The sequence below is a fragment of the Python bivittatus genome, unplaced genomic scaffold, assembly GCF_059951505.1.
Source record: "Python bivittatus isolate LINGU-HERP-01145 unplaced genomic scaffold, Pbiv_v1 ctg000180_np1212, whole genome shotgun sequence".
NCBI lineage: Eukaryota > Metazoa > Chordata > Lepidosauria > Squamata > Pythonidae > Python > Python bivittatus.
The window spans coordinates 4,831,491-4,854,077 of NW_028277047.1; the positions used below are offsets into that span (position 1 = coordinate 4,831,491).

General features: G+C 44.1%; 1 protein-coding gene across 10 annotated transcripts in view; it reads right to left on the reverse strand.

Moving 5' to 3' along the window:
• MARK2 (microtubule affinity regulating kinase 2) overlaps positions 1 to 22,587 on the reverse strand; it is a 97,074-nt gene that overhangs the window by 64,774 nt on the left and 9,713 nt on the right. The window contains exons 1-2 of one of the 10 annotated variants that reach the window (XM_088137383.1): positions 9,461 to 9,479; positions 7,892 to 7,986 (exon numbers count right to left, since the gene is read on the reverse strand). The exons of 8 other annotated variants lie outside the window; for them this stretch is intronic. Coding sequence is in view for 1 of the 2 variants with exons in the window: in XM_088137378.1 (XP_087993504.1) it covers positions 9,461 to 9,496 (36 nt within the window). In the remaining variant the exon portion in view is untranslated. Of the gene's footprint in view, positions 1 to 7,891; positions 7,987 to 9,460; positions 9,595 to 22,587 lie in introns of those variants that run through there. One more of the 10 variants, XM_088137378.1, reaches the window with a different exon arrangement.

The window sequence follows — 22,587 nt, forward strand, 5'->3', positions numbered from 1 at the left end:
TTTTGTGGATTAGTTATTTATTAGTTTAACACTCTTTAAGCACCTTACTGTACTCACAATCACAGCAGGAATAAAGGCCCTGCTTCCTGCTAATGCAGTCTTTCACAACTTATGTGCCCTCCAGACTGACAGACTTCAACTCCCAGAATTCCCCAGCCAGCAAGGCCATTGGGGAAATCTGAATTCTGAAAGTGGAAGTTCACGCATTTAGACTATGTCAGGTTACGAAAGCCTACTCTACCTTGTGTGTACAATTTCCAGGACAGAACAAGAAATGGGCTACTGTTTAAAACAAGTCCTTATAAACACTATAACATGCCTATGTATTTATTCAGGCGTTTAAGATGCTGGGAGGGGAAGTGGGGTCTGCCAGGCAAATAACATTCAAGAAGAAAGATGGGCACAAACCGTTCTTGGGCCACTGCTGCAAGACATACAAAATCCATCAGCTGTTTATTTTCAGGAGAGAGAATTAAGCAGAGACAACTGTCTGGAATCTCTGTTGACTCATCCTGTATAATCAGCACCTCTTTGCCCAAGGCCCTGCCAGGACAGGATATATAAAAGTCCCGATTTGTGCAAAACTCTCTCCCATTCCCCTGCGTTCAATGAATAAGTCTCCCCAGTACCATACATGTTACACGCACAACACACACACACACACACACACACACACACACATGGAAGAGTTCAACTAAGCGAGTGCCATTTCCACAGCAACGGAGGATTCAAGACCTTTGTTAAATGGTGAAGGACTGAAGATAGGAGTTTCCTGCTTTAAAAAACACAGACATCTAAACGTGGTGAAATACATGGCAACTCTGGAGCAAGAATACGACCATCCCTTTTTAAAATACCACATTAGTCACCCAAGGTTTAGCTTAGCTCAGGGCCCTACCAAATCACAGTTTGCCAAATTAAGGAAAGAATTATATATAGCTGCTTCCTTCCTTGTTAGAACAAGCCACAGTTTGCCATGACACCTGAACAGGTAAATGGCAGCTTGGGTTTGCTCTGACAATTAGGATCCAGGCGTGATCAACAAAAAGAGCCAAACCACAGACTGTCCACTGAGAGGCAAAGCACTAGTTACTGTCCCAAGGGCCACATTAATCGACTAATAAATTACATTAAGAGTCAAATTGGGCATGCCATTGTGCACTGTAAACTGCATTACTAAAATTATTATAAATAAAAACGTATATTCTATTGACAAGCCGAGTGTGTAAGTGGAGATCTTTTTCACCGGTAATGGGACCTGGGCAGGGGAGCCACGGGAGAAAAGCAAGGCCGGAAGGGGGCCCCAGACAGAAAAACGGTTGGGAAACGCTGCATCAAAACACAAAAAGCAAGGAAAAAAACAATAACCCAAACCAAGTTAAGCTACCATTTTGGGGAAGGAAAACCCTGCCTTTCCCACAACCAAACCCTTATACATCTCCCATACAGCTGGAGACAGTGTGCAAAACGTGGTCTCCCGAGATGAGCTGCGGCCCTCTCAAATTCAGAATCCTGCTAAATTCACTGCTAAAAAGTATGCTGAGAAAACGTCCAGGGAGCATGATGGAGAGTTGTTGCGTGCTATACAAAAAATTCCCGTTGGAGCGTGTTGGGTGGGCCCTGGAGCCCTTCATATGATCTGTTCCTGCTCTCCTTCAGGACTTTCCCCTTGTCCTTCGTGATCCAAAAGCCATGCCCTTGTGACTCCCCCTGCCACTGCCAGCAGCCTGGCCGGACGCCGGCAGGGCCCAACCCATTTGGGATCCAGCCCAGAGGCCTCTGGTGTTTGCACCCAAGCAGAGGGAAGCACTGAAGGCTTTTGAAAAGAGTAAGAAACTCCAACCAAGCACGGGTGGAAACAATCACAATGCTTATCCTTGTTGACACCATTATTCTGGAGTTAAGCAATTCTGCATATACGCTGGCAGGACATCAATAATATAGAAACTGCCAATGGAGGAGGAGGAAAGGGGGGGCAGCTTTGTATGCACCACAAGATCAACTGCACACCAGGATGCTTGCCAACTCTGCAGCTCTCCCCTGAAGAGACGCCGGCAGAAGGAACAGCAGCCCCAAGCTGGCTTGTTCTGTCTGGAGTAGCTGCTTCCAAATTCACCCACCGCATCCAACTGGTTGGTAAAGTTAACCAGCAGCCCAGACAGGTCTTAAAAAGTCCCCATGTTTTCGTTCAGGCTACTTAATCTTTCATGCCTGCTGCTGGTCATTTATGGCTGCAAAGGGAAGTGCTTTTTGTCGTTTTGGTCCAAAAAAGATTCCTGCTAGTAAACATATTGTTCATCTGGAAACAGTTCTTGTTTGCCACTGTTTAACTAGGCAAGGAAGGGACTATTTATAAAATTCAACTGGATGTTTGAGCTTATTTTTAATCTTTCCTTTTTCCAAAGACTTTGGGTCAGAGTTCAACAATTATGAAGAAGTGGTTATAATTTCACTTGTTAAAGTTCAGCTGTTCCTGTTAAATCTCTCCCCCCGCCGAAGATTTACAACTTTTCTGGAAAGAATGTTAACAGACCTGTAGGAGGGGCTTCCACCAATATCACCTCTTGAGCGGTCCTTGTCATATGAATTTGGGGCATCAGAGAAAGCTTTTTGGCTAGTTATATTCTTGCGTAGGAACAGAACAAAGCTGACTACTGAACCTAAAAAGAATCCTTTCCCAAAGAATTTACCAATACAGGTACTCCTCGCTTAATGACCATTCTTCCAGCAACCATTCAAAGTTACGATGGTGCTGAAAAAAATCAACCTACGACTTGTCCTCGCACTTACCACCATCACAATGTCCCTGCAGTCATGTGATCAAAACTCCTGCACTTGGCAACCATCATGCATTACGACAGTCACAGTGTCCCACCAAACTCCCCCCCATCTTTGCCCTTTTGGCTGTCTTGCACAGCATGGCTGAGATGAAGAGGCTGCTGTATTCCACTACTGCCCCCCTAGTAGATCTTCCTCCTCCCCTTCCTCCTTGTAATCCCTCGGGTGGGGGCAGTGGCGAGGATGAGCCCAGCACTGACAGAGGCCCCACACTGCCACCCCTGGCAGACCTTCCTCCTACTTCCTCCTCCCCATTGTCCCAGGGGTGGCGGCAGCAGGGGCCTCCGTCAGTACCTCACCCTGCCCCTCAGCACCACTGCCCTCAGGACAAAGACAAAGTAGGAGGTTGGTCTGCTGGGATTACGGGCAGCGGCAGAATACAGTGGCCTCTTCACCTCATCCATGCTGTGCAGGTGGCCAAAAGGGCAAAGATGGGGGGGGGGGAGATAGGTAAGGGAGTTGAACCAGAGGCACTTCACAGAGGGCAGGAGAAGCGAGTTGGCATTTTCTGGCTTGGTGATCCCGAAAGCATCTCCTGGCTGGGAAGAACTGAGGCTCAGGGCTGGGAGGGACCAAGCTGGGAATGGCTTGGATCAGGATGGGTCCTTGCATAATGACCGAGTGGGATTCACTTAACGATGGCAACAGGGACCACCTGATCTGCTGTTGGTAAGTGGGGTGGTCACATGATGTTTTGCTTAATGACCGCTTTGCTTAGTGATGGAGTTGCTGGTCCCAATTAGGGTCGTTAAGTGAGGACTACCTGTTCACAGTGCTTGCTAGTAGTACTGCAAGTGGTACCAAAATGGTATGGTAAAATTAAATTCATCCAGGTTGACAAAATAAAAAGATGCCATAAGGAAGATTGCCAGGACCTATTTTCCACTGCTGCAGAAATGAGAACCCGCAATAATAGGCAGCTAGCTAGATTCTGTTTAAATATAAGGAAAAACTTTCTGACTGAAAGGTCTGCACTACAGTGGAATGGTCTACCTGCCAAGATGATGGGCTCTTCATCTCTAGAAGCTTTTAAGAAGAGGCAGGAAATCCACCTCTTGTGGATGTCTGAGTTGGTTTTCCTGCACACTGCAGAGGGTTAGACTACATAATCCTTAGGAACCCTTCCAACTCCACAACTCTATGATTCTGTAAGAGGAAACAGTGCAAAGCATTGGAGCAGGTGATCTGAGACTTGAAATAAAGAAGAGGAATTAAAAGCTGTCAAGAGCAACAGCCTTCCAGTTGGTCATACATTTCACACATCACCCTAAGCCACAGCACAGTTTGGTTTTTCTGTACTCTGTTGTGAAAACCCAGCCAATTATGGCTTGTTAAACCAGCTATAATTAAGCAAAGTGTGGTTTACAGTGATGTGTGAAACATTCCAATGCATTTCTAGCATCCTTTTCCAGAGCTTCCTTTCTGACCTATGAGAATGGGAGAAGCTCCTTCTTTAAATAAATGCTGGGATTCTCCAGACTTTTTTTTAACATGAAAAGGTCACAGGTTCTGCCACTTGGAAAAAAACAAGAATCAATTAGCAAGCAATCAGAAAAAAAGCCACTGCCTCAACAACTGGAAAGCTGCCCACATTCAACTTAGAGTTTTCCTGGGCTACAAGAGCAGCCAGCTTGATTCTGGTGTACAGGCTGCTTCTTATATCCAGACAGAACCTGTAACTGTAGAAAGAGAATGTAAAGCTGGCTATGGAACAGATGTCCATCTGGGCTCCACCCTGTTGTTCCTTCTTGTGAGTATCCTGCAGACAGAAGCATCTTTGGTGCACTGCAGACACCAACCACCTTGGGCAGTTTTGGAAGCCTCTCCCTCATCCTTCTTCCTGTGAAACCAAGCCAAGTGGGGGTTTATGCTTCAGTGCTGGGGAACTCTTCATGGTCAAAAGCAGCCAGGAAAACAAGCACTCTCAAAAAGAGAAAAGCTGAAGCCGGGGGGTGGGGGGACGTGCAGCAGGGCGAGCCAGGGAAGCAATCCAGCAGCCGCCAGTTGATAGCGTTCAGGAAAAGGAGACTCATTAGTTTCCATTACCCCTCCCAGGCCTGGAAGTACGGTCATCCCCATTGGCTTACAGGGATGAGGGAAGTGCAACCTGCAGTATCAGGGACCAAAACAAGATGCCTTTCTGCTTGGTGCCTAAAAGCAATCAGTGGTATGCAGGAACTCAGATAAGCCAAGTTGTAAGCCACGATGGTTTTCAAATGGCTACCCATATTACTCCCATTGGCATGAGGTAGAAACTGTGAGGAAATCTGCCATAATTTTTCTGGTTACACTGCAGTTTGCTAGCAGTTTTAGCAGCAGTTTTGGCATGAAAGCGGGGATTGATTAAAATTCCCCTTCACAGGATCTTAGAGAATCCTAGCTTATTATTTTCAAGCACAGCACCTAACATCTCCTACTGGACTTCTCCTGTGGACAATAACTAGAAACTCACCGGGAAGAAAGAAAGGAAAAAAAAAAGCTCAGGATTAATTCCAAACCGGAGATATTGAGAGCGTAGCTGTCTATGGCTCAGCTTCTAACCCCGAATGCTTTATAATGCTGGCTTGCCATTTTGTGTAACTGAGACCAGCATACATGGGCTTTCTACAGTGCTATGTACATGAAATATATTATTAGAAGCTAGATTATATTGTGAACCTAAGGACGTCAGCAAGCAAATGTTCTTCATCTACACCTTCTGCAAACCCCAAAAGCCATCTGCCCACAGGTTAGTCAATCACATTTCAGTGGCAATCTTCGGCTTTGTGCCAGTACGCCTTTCGTTGGCCAACAGATTCGCTTTATCTGAAAGCCTGACACCAGCACTTCACTCCCAGATAAGAGCCACTTGTGAGCCAGAGTAAGTACGTTACGGGCAACTTGTTTACAAGGCAAGAGGACTGAAAAAAATTCATGCAGGGAGGACAGAGAAAGTTATATCCCCCGCAACAGAGGATTGGATTTGGGGAATGCACATTTTCCCCCTTCACAATCATCTCTTCAGCACTGAAGTGTCCCGCAAAGCTCTCAAAACCAATATGAGCCTTCAAGTCCATGCTGGGGTTGAGGTGCACTTTGTGATAATGACAGCAGCAAAAGTTGTTGAGAAACACAACATGTTCATAAAATAATTTGGTCAGGAGAAAGGAATAGGAAACGAGGAACAGAGAAAATGTAAGAGGATTTACTCTTAGCCCGCTTGTTAATCTATCCACAATTCCTAAGAAAAGAAAAAAGTATTTTTAATGTAAAATCTGTAGTGCTCTCGGTCATAAAGGAAATATCTAAAGTGTGTTGGCAGAGACTTATGAAGCCTCACAATTAGTCCCAGTATGGCAGGAATCTTTCACGTTTCTAGGTGCCAATGCCAATTTCTTTTAGGTGCCCAGGCAACCATGTTTCTGGAAGGCTTCCGATCTTGCAGACTACATAGGTTGCTGCTTCTCTCTTTCACCTATTGTTTCAGCTCTACCTATGGCATCATCAGACTTCGAGACTCAGCTCTGTTGTCTTTCAACTTCAAGCTGAAGTTTACCAAAAATTAAAAGCATCAAAGCCCAGGAAATCCCTGCTTCTCCAAGATTAGATTAGGGATGAGCAGGATCAGATGAATGTTCAACTTAATTCTCTTGCAAATGCACCAAGCATATAGCTTCAAGCAAGGTAATCCAACAGGCACATCTCACAGAGTCGAGTACAAGAGGAAACCACAGCAGTTTGTGTATGAGAAGCTCCAACTGAGCTGCGAATGGAAAAGGAAAGATGATGGTATTCTCAGGGTTTCCAAGACTTCCTACCATTCCACATCATACCATGAGGAGAGTCAGTCCTGCAAGTTGAAGATTCTGGAGCAAAAGCCAGGAAGCATACCTCTTTGTGTGGGCTCTGGCCATTTCATCTTGTGTGAGCTGATAAATACACATCAAAATACGTTCATAATGATCTTGTTGTTATGGCATGTAGAGGGTGACCCATCCATCTTACTACTGCAGAATCTGATTTCCTAGAATCATAGAGATGGAAGGGGCCAAGTAAGCCAGTGTTTCTCAATCTCAGCAACATTACAAAGTGTGAACTTCAACTCCCAGAATTCCCCCACCAGCATGCTGGCTGGTGAATTCTGGGAGTTGAACTCCACACATAATTGCCAAGATCAAGAATCAGTGGCTTAAGCCCTTGAGGGTCTAATCCTCTCCTCAATGCAGATACCCAGTTTAAAGAACTCCTGACAGAGGTCTAACCTCTGCTTGAGCAAAACCAGTGATGGGGGCCCCATCACTCTGCCTAGGAAATCAGTTCTATTGTCAAAGTACTCTAGACAAAGGTACTGCTAACATTCATTCAGAATTTCCAGAGGTCTAACCTCTGCTTGAGCAAAACCAGTGATGGGGGCCCCATCACTCTGCCTAGGAAATCAGTTCTATTGTCAAAGTACTCTAGACAAAGGTACTGCTAACATTCATTCAGAATTTCTCTTCCTGTAACTTATGACCTTTATTCTGTGTCTTCAATTCTCAGTCAACAGAGAATAGGCCACAGGCCTTCTGTAAAATTCCTCTCCATGTTATTTTCCCCCACAACACAGATCAACAACCCTGCCAAAATCACCACAGTCCTCAAAAGGGCAAACAGCAGCATGCAGTTACAGAATCAAAACTGAAAAGATGAAGGAGAGGACAACCATCTGCCTTAAACAGAGTCAACTCAATGCTCCCTAGGAGTCTTTCCCAGCCATTCCTGGAGATACTGGACATTGAACCTGGGATGAACTACATGGAAAGCAGGAACTTTACCACAATGTTATGGAGCCTGCATAGCAATCCCCGCGGTCTCTAATTGCCTATAACAAACAGTTCAGCCATATAAACAAGAACCCAAAACATATTTGCAAAGCCATCTGAGCAAGTAACATACAACTGGGATGTTGTGACATTTCTCTATTCCTATTTATCTTCTTCACATAACCAAACTAGAACCCATTTTCCCCTCCAGACATCAGTGGCCCCACGAATTGAAAGCAGCAACCAGATAACAACTCGACATAAAAACTTACCAAGGGTCCCTAAGTCGTGTTTCGCTTCAGACATGTTGCAAAACTGAATCTTGTGTCTTCTGCAAGACTGAGAAATAAAAGGCTAAATGTGGAATCTGAAATCACAAGCACCAAGAAGAAGAAGAAAAACACTGGTGAGGATGAGGCGGTGCAACCAACGATGAGAGTGGGGTTCAAGTTCTACCAGATTCATACTCCCTGACTCTGGGTAGACAGGGGGGCAGGGAGGATGTCCTTCTTTCTCAAACTTTTGGCATTCTGACATTATGATTGCTGGAATATATTGATGCTACAAGTGCACTTAGTAAAAGACAACAGACAAACTGAGAGTGTCTACCTTCAGTCAAGGCTTCTTGCGAGGTAAGAGGGAGAAGATCAATTCTGGAAGCACCGATGGCCCATGCTAAGCTTATCCTGAATTAAGGCAAATTGCATAAAACATTGAAAACAGAAAGTGTTTCTGTTTGCCTTCCTGCTATCCATCATGCTGAGGAGGAGGAGGAGGAGGAGGATGCAAGCAACAACATGCTTGCATATTATTCAAGGACACCAAAATAAACCCAAGGCACCTCTCTTTTTCTGGCCGGCTGTAGTATGCATGCCACCCATAAAAATAGCTGAGGTATAAAAGGCACCATTAATAGCATGACTGCCCAGGCGCACATATAAGACAACTCCAGCTTCTTTGTTCAGAGCTACAGACAAAATCTCAGAGTTCATTCAAACTTTTCCCAGGTAGCTTCCACAGTTCCACACAAGAGCCCAACCCTGGGAACAGAATACGAACTTCCTGAATCCAAGCTGTTCATTCAAGTTTATTCAAGCAGTCCTCAGGGTTGCAAAACTTGTGGGGTGCCAGATAACAATGCTTCGCTTCAACACGGCTATCTGCGTAGCCTTCATAACGTACAGCTAGGTCTGTGACATGCTGTTTCCCCCATGAAAAATGTCTACACGCTCTTATCGCCTCGTTTTACTTTCTTACGCATCTCTTTAACTACAACTTCAGACCTTATAACGACTGCTCCAAATCTTAGGTATTGAAAGCAAGCAGGTTTAGGACAAAAGGTGAAATGAAAGCCAAGCCAGATAAATATTTGCTATTGCTGCTCGAGAACGGGAAGGGATAATTTTACACAAACGATCATCCTTCTGCCTTTTTGTGCCTAATGGCATGATTTAATTCAGTTCTGAAGGAAAAGAAGGGGAGGGGGAAAGATTTACTGGGTTGCTAAGTACAAACTTCAAATACCACCGTGGATATTTGGGTCCTCCCAATGGGATGGATTACAACTCCAACCCTATCCTTCCCAGTCAGAATTGCTACCCTGATCGGGGATGCTGGGAATTGTTGTCCAACGCCTCTGGGTGTACAAGAGCTTTAGAAAGGCCGCCCTCCAGAACAGAATCAGACAGATGACTGGAGGAAAGGAAAAAAAAATAACGAGGAGGAGGAAGAAGGCAAAACCTAAAGTGCACCCATCCTCTCCATCAAGCAACAGGAAAGTCACAACCGCAGCCTGAAGTCCTGCACAGGGAGGAAAACTCATCCTTCTCCCAGGAACTCACCAGCCCGTTAAGTCGCTTCCATATTGCTGCTGTCATGGGGGAGCTGTGAGCTGAAGAGGTCTTGCTGCTGCTGCTTCTAGCCAGTGTGCTATTTCCTTGCGAAGGAACCAAAAGGTTACTTCCCTGTGTACTAGCACCGCCTCTTCCTGCCAGCCTTCCCCCCCCTCAAATAGCTGGAGGGAGGCGGGGGGGGGGGGGAGAGAGAGAGAGAGAAAGAGAGAGAGAGAGAGAGAGAGAGAGATTTGCATTTCAGAGAAGGCTTCCTGCTGTTTTGGCAGCCACAATCAACTCAGATGCTACAGGGAGGAATGGGGGGGGGGCGTGGGTGCTTTCCGGTCTAGTCCCATCTATTCCCATCACCCCCAGCTCATCTCAGGAAAGAAACAAGGAGGCTGGCCCGTTTCCAGAAACTTAACATACCTTGTCGCAAATAATGCAGTGAGACACAGCCGCAGCTGGGGAAGATCAAGCAAAGAAGCTAGTATCCCGGCGGTGAGGCAGGAAAGAGGGACGGTTGAGCGGGTTTGAGGGTGCCACAGAAACAAGATTGTGCAATGTTTTTTATATATATATATATATATATATATATATATATATATATATATATATATAAAGGGGAGAATTGTTTCAGAGGGGCAAGAGGAGGAGGAGGGAAATGAAGGGCTGGGAAAGAGCTGCAGCTTTCAGCCCATTTCCTCCTCGGGGTATTAAGCTGCCTCCGGGGTTGTCGCAGGGTGGCCCGTGAGCTGACCAACCTAACCTGGATGTCATAAACCTGCTTGGATGCCTCAGGTAAGCTGAGATTCTATATTCTCGCCCTAAGATCTGCACTTTGGAGATTAACAGCACAACTCAGAGTGCTGTTGTTCAGGATTAGACCCTCACGGATTGAAGCGAGAGCCCGTTTGGTGCCATGGTTAAGGTACCAGGCTAGAAACCAGGAGACCGTGAGTTCTAGTCCCACCTTAGGCACAAAGCCAGCTGGGTGATCTTGGGCCAGTCCCTCTCTCTCAGCCCTAGGAAGCAGGCAATGGCAAATCATTCTGAAATCTTCCCAAGAAAACTGGCTGACTTGAAGGCACATATGCACGTTAGGAGCATTCCCAACCCTCCAACTATCTTATAGATTCAGGGGCAGCTGCTACGGCCTCAAAGGTGTTGCTGAACCTGAACGTCCCAGAGGTCCCAGCCATACTGGCCGACGGAAAAAGATGGAAACCAGCCACCACTGGAATGCCAGTTTGTCTATCTTTATTATAGCAGGCTGACTTTTTAAAAGTTTCACGTTCCTTCAGGCTCCTGAATTCACATTTTCAAAGTGTGTGTTGGGGTGTGTGTTTCTCTTATCAGATGTTGTTCTATCTGTTGCAAAAGTGGCCTTGTTTCCCCCAAGTGACCTACGTTTCGTCCTGGACTATTATTTAAAAACGTTGCCCGTGTTTTATTTGTCACCCATTTGGGGAGAGAGGTCAGACTGCAGAATTGAAATGCAGGGAAGAAATGTTCTTTAAAGAAATTGATCAAATAAGGGGAACTGGGAAGCCTGCTTTTGTAAGTTGGATGACAACACTGCCCTCACAAGCTGCTCCCCACCCTCAGCCAGCACATGCTGTCAATGGGTCACAAGTTATTTATAAAGCATAACTACCTAGAGACCTTTTATGGACTTATCCACTGGGCTGTTTTCACTCTGAACGTTTCCTTTTTCTACTTCAATTATTACAGGAAAACCGATAAACTGATACGAGCCTTCGATCAAAATTGGCAGTTGTCTGCTTTCTTACCTCTGAGCCAAGATTCAAAACTGATCTACATCAAAAGTATTCGTATCTTAAGACTGTGTAAATCACTGAAAACACCTTAACAGAACTGAAAGCAGGTAGGGTGCCATTCTTCTTCTTCCTAGCTCTTTCATTACATACTGAAACCTGCTGAGCCAGGCATGGATCAAAACTGAACTTCTAAAACGGTATTTCTAATTAGGCGGAGGGTTGCCTGAAAGTAAGCCACAGATTTCCCATCACAAGATAGAGACACTTGCTAAAGAATCTCTGAAGGTGACCTCAAGGCAGGTAAACAAAGCAACAGGTGCTCTCCTTTAGGTACCTGGCTCTTAAACAGAGCAGGGCTTTTAAAAGGGCATTGATAGTTCAAGCCACGTTTGCAAACCAGCCAGTTTGTTACTGAGGCATGCAAACAAGAAGTTATGGCTTGTTGTTGGCTTCTCTTCCCTGGCTTATTTGGGAAAGGTGAACTGGGGGGCCCTGATCTGAATGTGGTGGTCCACAAGCTCCAGAAGGTGCATTTGTGACTTGTTTTGTCACTCCTGCAGATAGGAGGTAAGCAAAAGTTCCAGATGTTTACAGCAAAGCCCAAATTCTAAGAACCCTACAAGTAACAAGCAAATATGACCTCTGTATTGTGCTCGGAAAAGAGTCAAAGGGTAGTGAAGCTCCTTCAAGCTTTCAAGAATCCAACTGCTAAGACACGAGGATCAACTCTGTGTCCGGATCCTGAATACTGAGGGCACTGGCATGCTTTATTTCCTACTCTAACAAGAGGCACCACAGAGTTAATGCCCGCCCTGCCCATTTCAGAAAAGCATTTGTGTAGGGCCTTGTTTAGACTCAACCTTCTGTGAGTATAGTGGTGGTACTTAACCATCTCTTTCACTTGCTGTTTCCAAACACCTAGAAGCAGAAGTTACAGCAGATCCCGCTTTCTAAATCTTTGGCAGTGGGGCTGATGATTGGTGCTGGCCATACTTCAAAGCTTGCCATGTAATCTGAGATTGAACCTGGTGTCCTCCTTCTGCACCGTCTCTATTAAAAAACATGCTGAGGACAACCCCTGCAGAAGGTTCAGCTTTTCCCCTCTACTTCTCCCCTCCCTCCACCAGCATGACATGAAAAAGGTCTTTGTTCAAATGAGAAGCAACTTCAACAGTCTAGAAGGACGCTCTTCCTGGGAAGGAGGAAAATATACAGACGAGTCAACATCCCTCTCCGAGGAGGACAGAGTGAAAATTTCAACTCCCAGCAAGGCAGCTGCTAAATAGGAAAAATATTCAGTAAAATCGACATTCAGTACAATCAACAATATTTCAGATTTTCTGGCTGGAGTTTTCCCAAACGATTGGGAAGTTTCTGGAGAAGATTAGGGCCACCGGTAAAGCAAAACCAGTGCTTTGTTCCTAAATGACAGCTTTTCCCCAAGGCGATTGGGGGACCTGGTTGGGTAAGTGTATAAATTAAGAGCACCATATTATCAGTTCCGTGCCCAGGCTCCACTTCCTCCTTAAAGATTGTTTGGTTTTTATCACTCCCGGGCACAGAGAGACAGACAAATGCACATGTGTGAGAAAAAATTCATACACCTTTGTGCCAGAAACTGCCTCAGTACACTTGAAGGCAGGATTGGAGATGGCTGACCATAGAGTTTGGGCTAATTAAAATATCACAAACCTTGCTAAGGTGCTAAAAGAGGACAGCAAAGCCAGACTGGTGGGATAAGGGGGCTGGTTGGTTTTGTCTTAGCACAAAGTGTACACCTGTCCACTTCGTTAGCATCAATTACTAATGCTGAAAATGGGCAGACCTCTTGCAATTTAGCCCTTTGGCCCAACTGTTTATTATTTTCTCCCTGAAACTGTGGCATGGAAGTGCTAAACACTTTATTGTACTGTACAAAATCTCTGGTACCATATTCTTCAAAGTACCACAAAACTCCTGTCTCTATAATCAAGCATGTTCAAACATACACCTGCAACTTCCTAGAAAGTCAGATATCATTTTCTTTTTTTTAAGTTTGGATGTGTCCTGTCATAGAAGGATCTGCAAGGGAAACACCTACTGATCCCAATGTACATAAAGAAAAGAACATCCAAAAATACCAGAAGAGAACCTGGGGCTTCTGATGTGCTTAACACACACAAGTTTGGCAACTTTCTAGCTCAACATTATCTAGTCTTCGCAACCCCACTTGAACTGGGACCGTAACTCCCAAAATTTCCAGCTAGCATGACTGAGGTGGGGGGTGAGGTCAGCTCTTGGGGTTTCTACTGAGAAGGCCCACAAAACCTCTTCACAGTTTTAAGTGCCATTCCCAAGGACTTATAACTGCAGAGTACAAGAAGCCAATTTCTTCCATACATGCACAATCTAAGAAGGGCTAGGAAGTTGTGGCACATCTTGACTCCTCTACTTTGTGGCTACTTTGAGGTCAGTAGAACAGCAGCAAAAGTCATCCTAGGGCATCGTAAAATGGGTGACTCTCTTGATCTTCAAGAGTACTTCATTCACATGGTTAGGACAGAAATGATGGGACATCTGCTGGAAAGTTTGACCAGCAACCATTTAAAGGAATTCTTTCCTCACTAAATTAGCTTTATTATATAAGTTTGTTTTCATATATATATAGAAAAATAGCTATAAACCAGTTGTGTTACTGCAAAATTAACAGTTCAATTATTTGTGCACCTGACCATATTTTAAGCAGTCAGGTAGCCTAGTTCCATTCCCCTTTGAGATCAGCCAAATAATCAGACTCCGATTCCTAAAATGATTGCTTTGTAAATACACGCTCAATTCACTCTGAACCTAGAGCTCTTTCAACCATGAGTATCCAGCCCCTGTTTTTGTTGTTGTTGCTTAATTAGTTCCACTACAATGTCCCACTGTCCTGATGCACAATGGAGTCGTCCCAAGCTGCTTCATTTGATGTGGGTTCTGGTTTCTATGTACTGTGAAACTGGGGGTGGGGGGGGAGAGAGAAAATATAAGCTGCTGAACCACAAAGACAGAAGAATAAGAGGAAAAGGACAGGACCCTGCACTTGAGAGACAAGGGGGCATCGTGTTCAGCACCCCCCCTGCCCCGGCATTCTCTTACGGGTCTAAATATTTTTTTTTCCCCATTGAAGTCGAAGGTGCAGGAAAAGAGTGTGTGCGCGGAGGTGACTCCTGGGGTTATATATGAACTGCTTACTTTGAATGGAAAGTACCAACACATCTAATCATTTCAAATATTGGACCATATCTTCATGGGGCCTTCATACCTCCTTCGAAGACACTGCCTGCATCCCTGAATTGCCAGCAAATACAGCCAAGATAAAACACAAGCTCCATTAGTCTTCTGTTCCATGTATCTAAAATATTTATAGCTCACCTTTCCAGAATTACTGAGGAAGTCCACAGACAAATCCTAGGCAAATTCACTATAATGACAATATGTGGTCCCTTTTCTAATAACAATTATCCTGGAGCCCCATCTAGCTCCGCTCTGCCTCCTGATCAGCAGCGGCCTTTCAGAGGCCCAAAGGATGAAAAATCCTCCCCACCTCTAAGGCATCTGCCCTACCTTTTACCCGGAGACGGTGCTGAAAGCCACTGCTTTGCAGTGAGTCCCTCTAAGGCATGCCAGGAGCAATCCAACTGTCTGGAAACTGAGTCAAATTAACAGCTGATTCATAGTTCACAGCCTCAAAGATGAAAGGTGCTAAGGAAGTTAATGCATGATTCTAGGCATCCAATGATCCAAGACAGATCCTTTCCTCACGTGCACACCCTTGCTTCTGTCCTTGTAGGAAGTAGAACCAAAAATAATGAATTTTCACCTGGCTACACCCCAGTGCTTTGCTTGAAAGTAAGCCCATCAGGCTGAGAAGGCCAAAGCATTCAGATTGGTGGTGGTGGTATGTGGCTTCATGGTGGTACAAAGCAACTTCATTGATCTGTCTCATCATAAATTGGCTGAATTTAATGGGAATCCACTCATGGAACAGACAACCCCCCCACATGCTTGAGATGCCAGGGAGCTCACCAACCCAAAAGGATCGTCTCCCCTGAACCGAGAGGGTATATGGCTCACAGTTTGATGAAATGATTTGCAATCCCCAAGTCAATCTCCAGGCAGGGCTGGGACAGACCTTGCCTGAAAACCTGGGAAATGCCTGTCAGTGACAGCCTGGGTTCATATGCTGGGCTAAGGTGTGATATGGTAGACTGACTTTTTGCTCAGTCCACACACCCAGCTACTGTGGTTTGCAAACCACGGTTTTATAATATAACATAATGAACGAGCCCAGGAACTGTTATTTATTTAATAAATAAATTATATTTAATTTTCTGTATTGTTTTAATTGTTTGATTGTTTTTATTATTGTTAGCTGCTCAGAGTCACTGGCTTGAGATGGGCGACTATATAAATTGAATGAATGAGTAAATAAATAAAACCAATATTAAGCAAACCAAGTCATTGTCAACAAAGCTGGGCCTGACAGATCCAGGGCCTGACTCAGCTTCCCAGGTGTTTACATCAGAGTTCATAGAAATGCTGCCTGCATGGTTTTACAACAATATATTAGATGGGTCAAAAGCTGACTCAGTATATAATACTAGACTTCAGCAGACTGAGGAGAAATAATGGCTCGATGTCAAAGGGCTTCAGTCATTAGTATCTGCTTTCAAAAGTATTTTAGCCAGTAGGACCAAAAAAAAATGGGGGGGGGGAGAGGAGGGAAGAAAGCATGTCCTTTTTGGCGCTTTCCTACTCTCAGAACACAAAAATGTATTTTCTCTGTGCTTGTGAGGTGCAGACCCTGATTAAAAACAAAAAGCTATCGTGGCAAGGAGGCAGAAGTCCTGTTTCTCAAATGGCTTAATGCTACTCAAGTGTGCCCTGTGAGAGAAGCGCTAGGGTAAAATGCTATCAGGACAGGCATTCAGGCAAGGGGCCACAAGGGGTTTCTCCAGCCTGTTTGCAAAGCAAGGGCTGGTCCAGCCCCTAATCAATTCGCATTCGCTGCATAAGGGAACAATCAGAGTAATTAAGGTAAAGATTTTGTTCTGCCACCTCTCGGGGGATTCATGCTGTACTGAAGAGTTAAAAGGCAGAGCTACTTAAAAGAAGCATTAGCAAAAAAGAAAAAAAAAACAGCTCTGCCACATGTTGTTTTCACAGGTCATACAGTGGAGCAAGAGGGTCCATAAACAGAAGATACACCCAACCCAAATCTTGGAGCAGCAGGTGTCCCCTGCCCCCCAAAACCCTGAGTTACAGTCCTGCAAATGCCCCATAATTTAATATGAGAGAAAAGAAAACACACAGGGAACAATCATATCAACTGAGTGTACTTTTCATTACATTTGTGTTTGACTTAAGGTAAAATCAAAATTTTGTTTCGCAGTCCACCAGCCCTGCCCAAAGTTATTACAAGGGGGGGGGGGAAAGTGGCTTGTTTGCTGAGTTAGGGCTGAACAGGGAAGCTACCTCTTTCACAAAGAGCATCTGAGGGGACGGCTAGAAAACTGTCCAGACATCAAAGGACAGGATGCAGCCACTCTTTGCCCTGATCCTATCACTGCAAAATGTGGCAGCAAGACAGGGCAAAACTTGCTCTTAACAGCAAAGGAGAACTTTGAGTTACTGCAAGGAAGTCATATGTTCTGTGGGGTGGCTGGTTCTTAGGCAGAGGTAAAGCTTCACCTACGAGGTGACTCGCAGCAGACAGGCAAGCCTTTTTAAATATTACACTCCATTTAAATTATGGCGCTGGAAGGAAGAAAGCTTGGGGATAGCCAGCAGAGGATTTGCCTTCTGTCTGTGCAAGCACACCGCAGGTGCTTGCTGAACTGCAGCGTTTGAGAATGCCTGTGATATACTAACTAAAATGTACTTCCCTTGCGCCAACAAAGCCATTCATGGGTGGGATCCTGCAAAGTTGGAGAGCAGCTTTAATACTGCCTTTTGCATTGGGGTCTCGACGGGGGATCCTGAGGTTCTAGCAAAATTAAAATCTCTCTCTCCGAACAGATCGTCAGGCTGAAATCTGCCAGACTCTTGGTTGAGCTTCAGTTACATTTCACCACGGTTCAAAGCCACAGTGCGCTTTGAAAAGGAGATCCACAAGCCTAATGAATCAATTAATTAAAGAGCTTAAAAAGCCAACAAAATTATCTTTCAATAGTCTGGCAAATGGGTGAGGCAGAGAAGTAGGAAAAAGGCTAACAGCATCCTAAGCCTACATTAAAACGGTGTTGCAGCAACAGAGGAGGAAGCAGCGTGTTGAAAGAGGATGTGGCTTTCCTTTCCGTACTTCTCTTGTGCCAACACTATATTTGGATTTCTTCACACCTCTAGGATCTTTTGAACTGGAAGGTACTTCTCATAACAAGCTTGCTGCTGTTCTTCGACATTTACATAGGCCCTTGAAGAAAGTTTTTCCCCCTTCTTTCTTTTACCTACACGAAGAAATATTAAATCAATTCCCTGTAAAGATGACTAGGGCTTAAGAAGAAGAAGAAGAAGAAGAAGAAGAAGAAGAAGAAGAAGAAGAAGAAGAAGAAGAAGAAGAAGAAGAAGAAGAAGAAGAAGAACTCAAATCTAACACAAAGGAGAGCATGGCTGTAATAGACCTTCAGCATCAGAAATGGACTCCTTGTTAGAACTGGGCTCTACAAATCCAGACTGGCCACTCAGGAACAGGACAAGTTGCCAGGGACTTTGCAACAGAGGCAACACACATACTCCTGAGAACGGATTTTGGGAGAAGGAAGCAACTTATAGGCAGAGGATTTAGTAGGCGAAGGAAAACGTGATATGATGGCACAGGGAGCAGGCGGTGCCCTGCCCTTCCCTGAACGCATTTGTGGTCAAATCCAAAAGACGCAAATGGCAAAAACGGCAAATGGGCTATTAATTGCAAAGAGGCTGAAAACGAAGGAATATTTTATCACATCTTTAGAAGTAATAACAAGGCTTCACATCCACTTGGGCAAGTCAAAGTAGATGCATGCATGATCATGCAATAAAATGGCACCAGAATATCTCACACACAGATTAATAAACTGCCTTTGCGTGATGCTTCAGGGATCCTGCAGGCAAACATTTCCAATTTACGGCTTGAATTTGGCATTCTGGTATCTGTCAATGAAAAGAATAATCTACTTTACAAAACTACTTAAAAAAAAAAAATCTGATGGCGTCTTAAAAGCTAACACATTTTTAGAGTGGAAGATGCTTTTATGCCTCAGGGACGGTGTTGTCCAATGCAATGAAGCATCGCTCTGCTACTCTGAGAAATTTATTAAATCTTTATACTGTCTGCTTTATTTAAGGCTTGTGGCCCATTTAATGCTTTTTTATGTACACCACTGTTCTTTCAGAAAAGGGTAATGGCAGTTCTAACCTTCTATTGACAAGGAGCAGTTCGGAAAGAAATAAGTACACCGGGTTTATGTGGGGAGAGAATTGTTAGTATGAAAAACTGCCACTCATCTGACACCCTCTAGTTACGTTGGACGAAGGACAATGCTAGATTATGAGCATTGTCAGGACTGGCTGGAGACGGGGACTCCAAGCAGAGGTGTGCAAAACATGTTGAAGTTAAAACACCCAGAAAGGCCCCATTTCAGCCTCAGAAGAGTCATTCCCTCACTGGGATCATTCCAACGTTGAAATGGGCCATCCTGTCTGTGAAATGGAAGTCGGAGCAGCTATTTTCGGGCCCTGGGCAGTGCAGGGTAAACTAGACTGGCATCAGAAAATTGGGAATGAGATTGGGACAGTCAGAGTAGTATGTTTTGAGAACTCTTAAGAGTCTCAAAATGTTTTGCATATTTGTAATCTAGAACAGGGTTCCTCAACCTTGGCAACTTTAAGACGGGTGGACTTCAACTTCCAGAATTCCCCAGCCAGCAAGAATTCCACCCGTCTTAAAGTTGCCAAGGTTGAGGAACCCTGATCTAGAAAGCACTGAAGGAAGAAGGGGGTAGTGATGGCAAGTATAAAACAAGGTTTTGCAACCTATGATGCAGGTATGCTAGAATTCTCTGCATCCCATTCTTTAATGCCAAGGGATAGTGATACATATGAATCAATGCTGAAATTAATAGAGTAATCATATGGAAAAATATTTTCTGTAGTGAACTAGCCACTTCCAGTGTACAGTGAACCAGGTCTGACACCACTTATGAATTCTAAGTCAGTTCTTTGATGCAGAAAACTTTGGAACCTCCCTATAGCACATGGTGAAGTTTTGAGGATCCCCTGGTTTCTGAGAATGACGTTTTTTAGTTTAAAAGTCCTACTTGCAATGTTTTGTTTTCTTGCACAGAGACGTGCAAATGTGGACTTACATAAAAGATACATGGGCCCACCGCCTCTTGTTGAATCAGCCCGTAGTTAGCATTGCCTGCAACTAGGGTCTAGGTCTAAAGTTATCCAAGTGAATGTCTGCGAACAAGACAGGCTTTTCCCTCCCTTCCCTCAGCCTGCAGTTTTCTATCTGCAGGTCTTTGGTAGAGACCACCCCAAGCCTACAGAATAGTTTTGTGTTAAATACTACCCGTCTTTTTGTACGCAATTGTCTTTGGGAAGTCTTTTCTGATGGGAATAGCCCTAATGCTTACAGCCAGGCCAAGAAAAGTTACCATGATAAGTAGGGACTTTTTCCTCTCCATCAAAGGTACTTCCAAATTTAAATCCTTGTTGAGGATTTTTCCTGCCTTAACTACAACACGTTTAAACAGTCTTTTCCTATCTTCTCTGAATCCCATAGAGAGCTTCAGCACCAGCAATATCATTTGGAGGAAAGTAATGAAACTCAGGGAGAGACTACCTAGGTTTGTTCGCAGATGGCCCTAAGTTCAATCCCCAGGTCCTTCCAGTTTAAAAGAGAGAGAGAATGCCCACACGCAGAATATGGGGGAAACCTTCTTTATCCAAGATTCCAGAAAAGTCAGATGGATAAATTGTCTGATCTAGCAAACATGCAGTTTCCAAAGTGAAACATTTCCACAAAGACATCAATGGAAAACTGTGTTAGTCTATGGTACCCCCAAATCAGGAGTCTGGTAGTACTTTTTCAGACCAACACATTTTATTAAAAGGCTTCTGATGAAGTGAGCTGCAGTTCACAGAAACATGTGCCTTTTAATAAAATTTGTTAGTTTGAAAGACTGCTACCAGACTCCTCCTGGTTTTCATAAAAGTACAGTGAGTCTTCTCTATCATGCGACATTGCTGGCGGAGGGGGTTGAGGGCATGTTTTCAGCATTTTGCATTTAAAGTATTAACTTGAACTTAAAATAAAATCCAGGTAATATGAATGGCCCCAACCAGGAACACTATAAGCTATAAAACTGTAATTTAAAAAAATGGATCCATTTGAAAAGAAAGCTACATGACGACCAGAAAAGGACTCTGGAAAGAGGGTGAAGTCACTTCTGACTGAATCTGTCAACCAGAGGTATAAAAAAGCCACCAGATAAATTACTACTGCTCACTTCCAGGGCTTAAAATTCTTTAAGCTTTGAAGGAGCTGAAGAAGAGCAGGGAGCAACACCTGGGTGATCCTGAGAAGCTAAGTGGGGTCAGGACTGATTAGTAGTTGGATGAAGATCACCAGGGAAGGCCAGAAGTACTGGCTAGGCGGGTAACTAAAAAAACTATCTTGGAAGAAAATCAAACCACTCCTACCTTTTGGCCAAGGCAACTACATGGATGTGTCTATGATGTCACCAGGAGTCTAGCTCTACTTGACTTCTGACAAGGAAACCAGTTCAGCTGACACAACCACCAAAGTTCCACAGACACGGTTGGGTTCCTACTCTCTACTAGGCCCTACTGTGGTTTGTCTTTTGGGCTCTTGCCCTACCAAAGTTTGCTTCACCTATGATTTGGCTCCCAACTGAAAATTTCTGATGCAGCACTGCCACCGTAATACCGTAAGCCTCAATTCATGCATCACGCCAAGCCATGATGTGGTAATCTGGTCTTGGTTTAGTGAGGTTTGTGAAATGATAGGGTGGCTTGTAACCATACTATCAATGACATGTTGGAGAAAATCCTGACAATTGGGGCTTTTCTTGTCCCCAAAGACCATGTCTAAGCAAACTGTGGTTTAGTACAAAGTGTGCACCACTCTAAGAATTATGCAAGAGAACAGTGAACTGCTTGGAAGTACTGCATAAGCATGCCTAACAGAAACTTTCACTTAGAATTAAAGCACCTCTGAGTAGTTCCTCTACAACTCTGTTTGTGGCAGGAATAAACTTAAAAAAAAAACCCTTCAAGCCCCATTTCACTCATCCTTTAAAAGGGACATTACTTAATTCCGCATAAAGATATACTGAGATAAAATAAAAGTCAACCCAAGCATCTGGAAAATATTGCCGGTATTAGATTACTCCGTGTAGTTTCAGAGGTGGATACTGGGGTCCAAAGTAAAGAAAATGATCAAACAAGCTATGGAAACTTGACACACCAATTACTTCATTGTGGAATAAATATACCTGTGTGCAAATAAACTGAGGATCCAGCTATAAGAATGTAAAACTGAGTTAGCATGCTCAATCACAGTCAAATCAGAGTACACAGGTGGAGCCACAAAGGCTGAGCTTGACTCCCTCTTTTATCACAAGTGACCTGCAATCATTACTCCAATTCTATTGTGGAGCTACAAGCCAGATTATGTCAAGCAACTGCAATTCTGGATAATTTATTTCTGCATCAACATTACAGTTCCAGCCCCAACCCAGCAATTTATTTCCTCAGGCGTGGCAGAGAGGATAACACAGGACCTGTAAGGTGAAGCAAAGCTAAAGCTAAGAGAGAAGCTTTTATTCCAGTTTCTTAATATTAATCTTAAAGTAGCAATGGGACCTGCAGAAGTTCTATTGTACCTGGAGGCATGTGAAGCCATACACGTGCTCCCAGGTAACTGGGGAAAAATGGATTTGCTGGACTGAAACAGTAACAGAACATTGTGTGCCCCAAGTGAACCTTAAGATGGATTATGTCTAGGAGAGATTTAAAGAAACAAGACAAAACAAAAAGAAAGTGCCAAGAGAAAGCTGAAGCTGATCATTCAGGTAGTTTTAATTAAAAGTAGATTTATACACAGAAGGCCTTGTGAAGTAAATCCCAGATTGCTCAATCTGTCTTTGTGCGCGTGTGTGGCATTTCTGACTTTTTCTTTTGAGAATGCTTGAACAGGGGTTGCTGGCTCTATAAGCGTACATTTGATCCGTAAGAATAAAACTGATGATTCCAGGTCAATCCATCGAGTCGTGCATTTTGCAAATGCCTCTCCCACACTCTTCACTGGCCTTTTGCCTGCTCTAGTGC